This window comes from Prunus dulcis, chromosome 6 (assembly GCF_902201215.1).
Source record: "Prunus dulcis chromosome 6, ALMONDv2, whole genome shotgun sequence".
In the NCBI taxonomy this organism is placed as follows: Eukaryota; Viridiplantae; Streptophyta; class Magnoliopsida; order Rosales; family Rosaceae; genus Prunus; species Prunus dulcis.
In genome coordinates, this window is record NC_047655.1 from 12,713,088 (window position 1) to 12,723,745 (window position 10,658).

The 10,658-nt window shown below is 36.5% G+C and overlaps 1 protein-coding gene across 1 annotated transcript; it reads left to right on the forward strand.

Moving 5' to 3' along the window:
- Positions 1-9,062: 9,062 nt before the first annotated feature.
- Positions 9,063-9,740, forward strand: LOC117630297. The gene has a single exon (XM_034363040.1). The coding sequence runs from the start codon at positions 9,063-9,065 to the stop codon at positions 9,738-9,740; it is 678 nt and encodes a 225-aa protein (XP_034218931.1).
- Positions 9,741-10,658: the final 918 nt, after the last annotated feature.

Here is a 10,658-nt window from a genome sequence, read left to right on the forward strand (position 1 = left end):
TTGTTTCTGTTTGGCAAAATGTTAATTTTGTTACATGTAGTTTGATATACATTGAATTTTCAAGGAATGGTGGATTCATGAATTTTTATAAGGGTAAGTTAAATGTTTTTTTTTTAATTTTTTTTTTCTTTTATAGTGGAGATATATTATAAGCCCTTTTTTTCTTTTTCTTGAAACAAAAATATAAATAAAATTTTATAAATCAAACATGTTTCATAGCTGAAAAAGTTTTTATTGTAGTCACCGTAGAAATTGGAAGAGTTAACACTAAACTAATCAACCTATCAATCAAATAATATGCCTTTGCTCTGTCTATTTTAATTAATACTTGACATAGTTATGAAAGAGTAGACATAGTTTGAAAGATATCAAGATCATGTTGGTGAACTTCAAACTCAAAAAGTTCGAGCTGGCACCTCAATAAACATAATTCTTTAACAGTGAAATCTTGAGAATAAAATTTTGTCTATAAGCTTGCAAATATCATCAATCTTAAATGATTTAAAACCATTGTTAAGGTCCAAAGCAGAGCTGAGAATAAGAAGTTCCATTGTTCTTTCGCTAAATCTACTGTTTAACTCTTTCCATTGATAATCTATTGTATCATTGAATAAATCAACTCAATAATGATGTTCAATTGTAATATCATCATGTTGCTGACAAGAACGACGTGTACCAACTTTATAAGGAGCATTCATATCTAGGAAAGCATGGTAAACAATATGCCTTATCTCTTTGTCGGTTTATTATCATCATGTGACATGATATCCTAACAAGAAATACTAGACACCAAAAATCATATACGATAATTAATAATTCAAGTTGCAAAAGTAAAACATACATCAACAATCTCCAAAAGTTTTCACCTAAACCATAAATCATAACAACTATTAACAACAACAACTAAAATTGGAAATTGAATATATATAAAAATAAAATAAAAAGAGAAAAACTTACCAAGATTGAAGAACCCACTAAAGATAGGTTGGTACAGTTTTTTAAGAGAGGATAGCTATTTCCTCTAGGCTCTCAAGATTCAAATATGGCGGCCATTGCACAAGCCATATAATTAATTAACCCAAACAAAGAGATAAAATAATTAAAAAAACCAAACAAATCCAAAAGATTTTCAGCTTAAAACCTCTCGGCCATGGCAAAACTCCCAACACGATTGTTCCCTTGAAATTTCAAACAACAAAGCATCACAACCTCACAAAATTTTCTCTTACACCAAATATTAAGTAACGATATTAAACCTATATAGGTCAAGAAGAATGTTTTATGGGATCGATTGGGGTTTTGGGAATTGATGAATTGATTGGTTGTCAAGTGGGAAAAGAATCAATCTGGCGACCGAAATTTATTTTGGCTTCCTTTTATTAATTACGATGATAAAAGATAATTGAAATTCCACCGGTCGAGAGATTCCATGCAACTTGGCTTTTTTTTTGGGAGTGGATATGTGGGGAGCGCGAGCACGACAGTTTCAATGGGCCGAATCTGCATTTTAAATGCTTCATTCTCGTGAATATTGACAGAGGATATGTTGATATGAATATGACTAAGGAGAATAGGATTAAGAAATGAGAAGTTAATTCTGGTACAACCTAGAGAATAAAAAAAATTAGAGGATCCATAAAATCATAATATTAGACAAAAATATTTATCCAGATCGTCAAATAAGACTTGATCCTCTCCATATCTCAACTACTAATTATTAGTATCGGACTAAAAGTATAATACTAGTTTAGGAGTTGTCAACTAGGAACTCAAAGAGTAGAAGGGGATTTGATTCAAGTTATGTCTTTGGCTAGTTGTGAGATGCTTTGGAAAGGTGTTTGAGTTGGGAGTATTTGAAGTTTGTTCAAATTGGTTGTTTGTTGTTGAGATTGGTCGTCCCTAGGGCTTTAGGTCCTGCCTCTATTTACAGGCTTCCTGGTTCTTGTCAATGCACGCTTGGTGGAGAGGTGCACCAATCTGTTGTGAGTTCCTTCTTTTGCAGTTGAAATGAAATTGGTGAACTGGGAAGGGGGTGGTTGGCTGGGATAGTGGTTGGATTACTCAGAGGTGATGCATTGGGGTTGGGGCGGAGAAGGGGAGAGAGGTTTAATTTTTATTTTATACTCGTATTTGCAACGGAAGTTGAAAAAATTTGACAGAAATTGAGGATACTGAGAGCAAATATTGAGAGCTCAGTTAGTGGCAGAGTAGATCTTGGTTGATGAATATCAGCGTGATATTAGAAGATTGAAAAAAATAGGGCAAAGACAGCAGAGGAGAATCTACGTCAGCTTGAATTATTGCAGGCAGAAAATGAAAAGTTATCAAAAATGGTAACTTTTTATTCTAAAGAGATGCAAAAATAGCTGGAGGCATTGGAGATCCCAGGGAAACGCAAGCGAGATCACGATGGAAGTTTTGCTCAAGTTAAGAGAGTGATCTTTCGGAGCTCAAGTGATGAGCCCCAAGAAGCGGTGCGTGAAGACCCAAAAGAGGACATCTAGATGGCCAAACTAAAAGCTCCTGTGGTGGAATCAGAAAGTGTGACATGATGAAAATGAAGATGAAGATGATGTTGTTGTTGTTTTTTTTTTTAAATTTAATTTAATTTTGTTTGTAATGCAGCCTTTGTTTGAAGTAATTTTTTTTTTTTTTAAAAACAATCAGAAATAAACTAACTAATCACACCACGTAAATAAATAAATAAAAACTGACTTAACAAAAAAAGTAAATAGGAAAGAAAACAAAGAAGTTCTCTAAAAATTTTATTTTAAGAACACACAAATATATATGCAACTCAAGGATGACCAGTTAAGGGCTTCAGAAAACACAGCCAGGGGTTCTGGGAAGCTTGGAGGTGTCACAATGATCCCGCTTAAAACCCAAACTTCTTAGACACCGAAGGTGTCACCTAAAGAACTCCTAGACCCTGTATTGACGAATGTGTTCACTGGAGTTACCAAAAGTCAGCTCATATGATACATTCAAATGCTTAAAATTTAAAAAGAAACAAAAACTTAAAATTATAATAACAAAACAAGTAAAGAAAAAGGATTGGATTACTCCCCTTGAAGCGATTAGGTCGAGCATGGATGCAATTGGAGGTCGCGAACTTCTCCCAATACTCCACACTTCCTATCTTTATGATTGAAGTTGCCTTGTCTCTCCCTTTTTATTGAGCTATTGCAATATTTCTAACTCCGACAATTTTTCTTTTTGAATTATCACCAAATGTGACAAATCCTCCATCTTTGGGTATAAGAGATGAAAGTTTGGATTCGTCTCCAGTCATATGCCTTGAGCATCCGCTATCCAAGAACCATTTGCCATTGTTCCCATAGGATTTGAGGCATACCTCATCATCTTTTGCCATAAGACAAAAGTTGGCCATTTCATTGTCTCTTGAGTTTTGTTCAGATTCACTTCCATTTGAATCATCCCACGTGACCTTCAAAGCTTTCTTCTTGGACTTCTTCCCTTTTAGACGAGGGCAATCTGTTTTGTAATGTCTAGGCTTGTGACATTCAAAGCATGTAGGTGGATCTTTCTTACTTGAATCACCTTTTGAAGCTTCCTTCCAGTGAGGCTTTTTACCAAATGCCTTCTCATTTCTCATGAATCTTTTGAAACACCTTGTAATGAGCGCCATTTCTTCATCATTGCTATCCCCTTTGTCATCCACACTTTCTGGATGAGAGGATTTGAGTGCAAGACTTCTTTTAGGTGGTTCTCCTTCTTGTCCCTTCTATGTAATCTCATGAGTCATGAGTGAACCCAAGAGTTCATCAAGACTTAGCTTTGAAAGATCTTTAGCTTCTGTGATTACTGTGACTTTAGGCTCCCATTTCTTTGGTAGGGACCAAAGAATTTTTCTCACATGTTCAACATTAGTATAATCCTTACCAAGGGCTTTCAAAGAGTTAATGATATCAGTAAAACGAGTAAACATTTTTGAAATGGATTCTTCAGGCATCATAGAAAATAATTCATACTTGCGAACTAACATGCCAAATTTAGTTTCTTTAACTTGATTAGTACCTTCATATATGTTACTTCAAGTTTTTTCCATATTTCTTTAGCAGATTCACAAGCAGCAATTCTATTAAACTCTTTAGCATCAAGGGAACAATATAAGATACTCATAGCTTTTGCATTTGTTTCAATTAAGGTATAGTCCTCTTCATTCCATTCATCTTCAGTTTTAGTAATAATTCTATTGCCATCTTTTTTTTTTAATAGGAATATTAAGACCATTCCAATATGTGTAGTGTTCGCCATTTAACAAAGGAGGCCTATCCGTTGATTGTCCCTCAGTGAAAGTCATGCCTGTCAAATTAATAATATTTGCCATATCGTAACTCTGTGGATGTTAAGCCAAAAATTTAGAGGGTAAGCTCTTATACCAATTGTTGCCTAGAGAATCAACCTTAGAAGGGGATGAATAAGGTTAATTGCAATTTTAAATTTAAACACAGATAAGTGAAAATTTGACAAGCACAATAATAAAGAGATAGGGAAAGAGAGATTCAAACTCAGAGATTTATATTGGTTTAGTCCACCTGACCTACATCCAGTCCTCAAGCACACCCCTTGAGAGTTCCATCCACTATTTTGGAAAAACTCTTTATAGGCGGAGTTGAAACCTTTACACTGTCAGAGCACACCACTCTAATACAAGATGGAAGACACCCTCCTCACCTCACAGGGTCAAACCAACCCTTTTTACAAGTTTGAATGAAATAACTCTCGGAACAAAAATCTCTCCTATTTGAGAGGGATATACAATTGAAGCTCAAACAAAGATAACTGTCCTTTCTGAGTAGATGATTACAGACGTAATTTTGGATACTACAACTCTTGTATGAATTTGAACAAGGGATGGCTCAAGAGAAAATGATATTTAGAGTATGATGAATGCTTGTAAGCTTGAATGAATATGTTGAGTTGTTGTTTTCACCAAAAAGCTGAATACATATTTATAAGTATAAAAATTTAGTTGTTGGAAAGATAGAGCCGTTAGGAATATATAGTTGTTGGAAAACATAGCCGTTAAAAATATAGCTATTGGAAAACATCAACGTTAAAAATATAGCTATTGGAAAATAGATCCATTGGAACAGTGTAAAAAATATAGCTATTGGAAAATAGATCCATTGGAACAGTGTAAAAAATATAGCTATTGGAAAACATAGCAGTTAAAAATATAGCTATTAGAAAATAGATCCGTTGGAACAGTGTATAGCTAACCTTATTTCCATTTCCAACATTTAAGTAAATGTCTTTGTCCTTTTACTTTCATTTATTTTTATATTACTCAATTTACTTAAGTTTACAATGTAAATAAGAAAGTACTCCCCATTTGGATTCAAATAAAAATACTAAAAAATCAAATTCCCACCAAATCAAAATATGAAAAATTGGCTTAGTTCAACATGCGATTTGGAATAAAAATGAAGGCTTAACAAGTCTATATATACTTGTTTCACCCTTTGTGTTTGTGTTCCTGTGATGGATAGGTCAAAATCCTCATTGGCCTTGCAAACCACTCGTGGTCAACATGTCAACTTTCTTTTGCGCGAGCGTGCCACTATTAGCAGTTAAAACCCTAACGGACTTGTAAAAATGCAAATAACTTGCACCCCAAGTTACTGACTTTAATCAAGTGATTGTGTAGCTGGGTGAGGAATGTCTTCCCAAAATAAGTTCTTTTCTTGTCTTAGACTAATGAGGACTTCATAATTTATTTCAGTAAAAACAACTAGCAATTCTAGCCGAAAAGAGAATTGGAAATGCATTAAAAGTGTTTAGAATACAAGCTGAATAGACATTTGAAAAGAAATAAAAGCTGCCAAATCTAAAGAGGCAGGACATTGACTTTGACTTTTTTCTGTTCTGTGGAAAAGGCTAGACTGGATTGAAAAGACATATACTGGAATTGCACGTTAGTATCTTCAACTGTTCTGGGTCAGCTGGAAATCGATACTAATGTTGAAATTGGCAGAGCTTCAATCCGTTCTGGCAGCGAAGGAACCTGTTTTGTTTGACTATAAGTCAAAATGACAACTGTTCTAACAGTTTTGAGCACCTGGATCATCCCTGGAAATTTGTTAAGGTTTTCATATTGTGAAAAACCTGACTGTTGCTTGAATTAACTTGAGCTGAGCCAAATTTACAACAGCAGAAAGTTGAATTCTGCTTGATTTCCAGAATTGAACTGGACTTGCAATGCGAGTGGTCTTTTCTTAGTTGATGAGCTGTCTTCCTGTGCTGGATTTAAGAGTTGGAAACCTGGGTTTCACCTGCTTTGCTGTGAGCTGAATGATTTTACAAGCTAAAATAGCTTGATTTTTGCTGAGTTTGGAGAGATCGAATGATCTTTGGCTTCTGTCGGTTTTGAATGAAAGAGATTGAGTTTTGTTGAGAGATTGATTGGGTGTGTGTTTTTTGATTGATTCACTGTCCCTGTGAATGTCATCTCTTTCTGTATTTATAGGCATAGTTCGAAGCACTCTCTCTCATGATATCTAGGAATTCTTGTAAAATTCCTTTAACTGTTGTTAGCCCAGCTTGCATTGTCTGCCCTTGGTGGTATTTTGCCCGTTGTCATGATGATTAATCCTCTTTGACTTCACTTTCTGCCCATTCCCACCTTTTTCATGGAATTCTTCTGCCTTTTCAGCTTTAGAGCTGAATTCACATGGGTTTTGTTGAAATGGAGAGGGAGAGAGACTCTCTTTCCTGTTTGCTTGTCTGGAGATGGACAGTGGGGATTGGGTCTTGAGCTTTTTTGGATGTTCTTCAAGATTGAAGCTGGGTATCTCTTTAATCTATAAATATAAAATTATTGTACCCTTATTGCTGATTTTTCACAAGTTCAGAAATTTGTTCTGTTCTCTTAGCTCACGCAGCTCTCTCTCTCTCTGGCACAACTCGCTTTCTCTTTGGTAGCTGTCTATCACAGCTCTGTGGGTCTCTCTTGGCTCTCTCTCTCTCTCTAGTGGATTGCCGACCCCGAAAAGGTAGTGTTGATGGTTATTTTGTTAATATCAGTGGGATTATGTGAAATGAGTTATAGTTTGATTGTTTGGGTTTGTGTTAAATTAGTTTTGGCTTTAATGTCTTTGGGTTAGGTTTTGTTGAATATTCATGCTCATTCATCTGGGTTTGTACCAATTCCATTTAGATTGGTCTGGATATGTGAATCTTGAAACTTGGGATTTTCCATTTGATGTAGTAGATCTGTATAGTGTGATTCTGATGTGTTACTAGTGTACTGTGGTTGTGTTCCTCTTATTTTACAGTCGTATTGCTGTTATATTGCTATTATAGTGCCTCTATATTGCTCCATATTGCTGTTATATTGTGGTTATATTGCTATTGTATTGTATGTTTATTGTGGTTATATTATTGTGTTAATGAAATGTTGTTTTGTCATGGTCAGAAATGGAGACAATTGTTATTCTCGTGTGCTACAATGGAAAATGGGTCACCTCGAAGAAGATGTGCAAATACGAAGGGGGTGACTCAAAAGGCTTAATAGTTCCACGGACCATCAAATTTTCTGAACTGTTGGACCGTGTGCATCAGATTGGTAATACAAACATCAGGGAAGACAAGATTTGCTTAAAATTCTCAGTTTTGGTGGCCTCGAATGAGTGGAAGCACATAAAGATTGAGGGCGATGATGATGTCAATTTTTTTATGAAGTACAATTCCGAGGTAACACCTTCAAAACTAGCTCCCTTACTCGTGAGTATAGAAGATAAAGGACTGACAAATGATGTAGTTCATAGTATGCATATCACGACAGATAGTAGTAGGATGGGTCATTCTTCAGTTGCCATTGTTGAAAGCAATGAAGTAACTTGGAATAATACAAATGTCACTGATTTGGGAGGTGAAGTAGGGACAGATTTTATGGATATGATTGATTTTAGCGAGGTGGAGGAGATGCATGGTGGTGATAATGGTGCTGAAAGAAATGAAGTGTCAGTGTACTCTGCCCCTCCTAATTTGGGGTGCTTGAACACAGCTACCCAGTTGCCAAAAATGCGTTTAGGAGGAGAATCTGAACCCACTCGTCAACATTATTGGAGTCAAATGGGTGAACAAAATCGGTATAATGCAGTCGGTGTAAATGATGAAGAAGCATATTTGGACAGCGGGTTTTCACGAAGCGATTGGAATCCGAAAATTACAGTTGGGCAAATTTTCTCTAGTAAGAAAGCATTGTTGACGGAGTTACGGTTGCCGGCATTAAGAGGCCACTTTGAATTTAAGGTGCAATTCTCTTGCACTAAGAGGTTGCTTGTGGTTTTTTGTCAACGTCCATGCCCATGGCGGGTCCGAGCATCGAGAATTGGAGAATACAGCTTCATGATTGTGAGGTGTACAACTGTCCATGAATGTGATTTGAGGTTTGTAAGTGACAAGCATCGTCAAGCAACCGCAGCACTTGTAGCCACTTCACTTAAAAGGAAGTTGAAGGATTGTCGGACAATATACACACCAAGTGACATTATGAGAGATGTGAAACACAACTTTGGTTGCACCATCCATTATTCGAAAGCTTGGAAAGCAAGGGAGTTAGCTCTATTGTCCATTAGAGGATCAGCGGAGGAGGCATATTATATCCTTCCAGCTTATTGCTATGAATTGGAGCGTATGAATCCCGGCACAAAAACACACATCCAAACTGATGAGAACAATCACTTTGTGTATTTATTTATGGCGGTTGGCGCATGTATTAGAGGGTTCCGTTCTTCCATGCGCCCAGTTATAGCCGTGGATGCCACTCATTTAAAATCCAAGTTCAAGGGTGTTATGTTTGTAGCAAATGCATTCGATGGTAATCGAAATATATATCCTCTTGCTTTTGGGATCGGGGATTTGGAGACGGATGCATCATGGCATTGGTTTTTCACTAAACTTCATGAAGCCATTGGTGAGTGTCCCAATCTTGTTATTATTTCTGATCGCAATGTTAGCATAGAGAATGTGTGGAACAAAAAATTTTTCCAACTGCACAACATGGCATATGCTTTTATCATATGAAGGGGAACATGAAACGCACTTTCAAGTTGAAAAAGCGTGATCACATACTTATGCACTTTGAGAAGGCTGCGAAATCTTATTCCATTGCTGAATTTGATTGTCATTTTCGCAAGATCAAGCGAAAGGAACATGTTGCTCAATATCTTGAAGAGGCAGGGTTACATAAGTGGTCTAGAGCTCACATGGATGGACGCCGCTACAATGTAATGACAACAAATATTGAGGAGTCAATCAACTCAGTCCTTAGGTTTGCAAGAATGCTGCCAGTGGTTCATTTGATAGGGGAAATTGTTAATCTCCTTGTGAAATGGTTCACCGAACGTCGTGAGTTGGCTTTGAATTGCACAACAACATTGTGCCCCAATTTTGGAGAGAAGAAGTTGAGGAACAGGTTGGAGGATGCTGCAAGGATGAATATGGTTAAAGTTAATAATGCACAGTATAATGTTTTGGACGGTGATATGGACGGCCTCGTAGATTTGACGAACAACAGTTGTAGTTGTAGAAAGTTTCAGCTTGAGCAGCTACCTTGCAAGCATGTAGTTGCAGTTTGCCGCTTCTTGAAAGTAAGTGTATATGCAAAGGCTTCTCGGTATTACACTCGGAAAACCTGGATGGATGCTTATTCGGATAGCATCTACCCGGTACAACCTCACGGAATGTGGGATACTCCTGAAGATGTTTGAAGTCGAGTTGTGCTGCCTCCCATGGCAAGGGTCATGCCAGGCAGACGAAAGAAGTTAAGAATTCCCTCGCAAGGAGAGGGCACCATTAGAAGAAAGTGCTCAAGGTGCGGTTCTGCAGGCCACAATAAAAGCACCTGTAAAAACAATATTCCATTGCGCAATGTATCTTAGACAATAAGATTTGTGTTGCTTTGGTAGGTCATGTAAACTCTACTTTTATTTGTGGTGGGTTTCGTGTTATGTTGAATGGGAATTCTTTTAAATTTGCATTATTTGGGTTGCATTGCTACAGCATGCTGTATTGCTGACAGATTGCCATTATATTGACCTTTTATTGTACTGGTATTGCTTCCTGATTGCAATTATAATTTGAGTGCGAAATTAAAGGGACTGGAATGTAATTCCAAATGGATCCAAAACATTAAAGTTCTTAGAATTCCTATATTACACAGTTACTGTGATACTCCGACTATACCTTCTTTTTTTATTACAAATTCGGCCGATGCATAGGCCAGATGTGGGGCAAATACAAGGTGAAATGTCCTATGTGTTTGACTACATATACTTGTTGAAGGAGCATTACGAATGTTAACCTCAATAGATTGCTCATGTCTTGCCAAGAACACTCTTGAATTTATGCAATGTGCCTAAGCCAGTCCCAAAGTGGCAACCACAATAATGACTCCACTATGGCCCTCCTTTCAAATGTAAGAAAATGAATGAAATTGACACCATCCCTTCAGTTTTTTCTTAACAAAATAAGAGGTCTGTATGTATTCTCTGCTTTATCGATATCAAAGATAAATTAATAAATAAACCATCAAAACTGTATAAAATGTTTGTAAGACATGTACAATTACAAAATTATAAGTTCTCCTCATAAACAAAGTTCTCTAAGTATCCATACACAAACAAGAA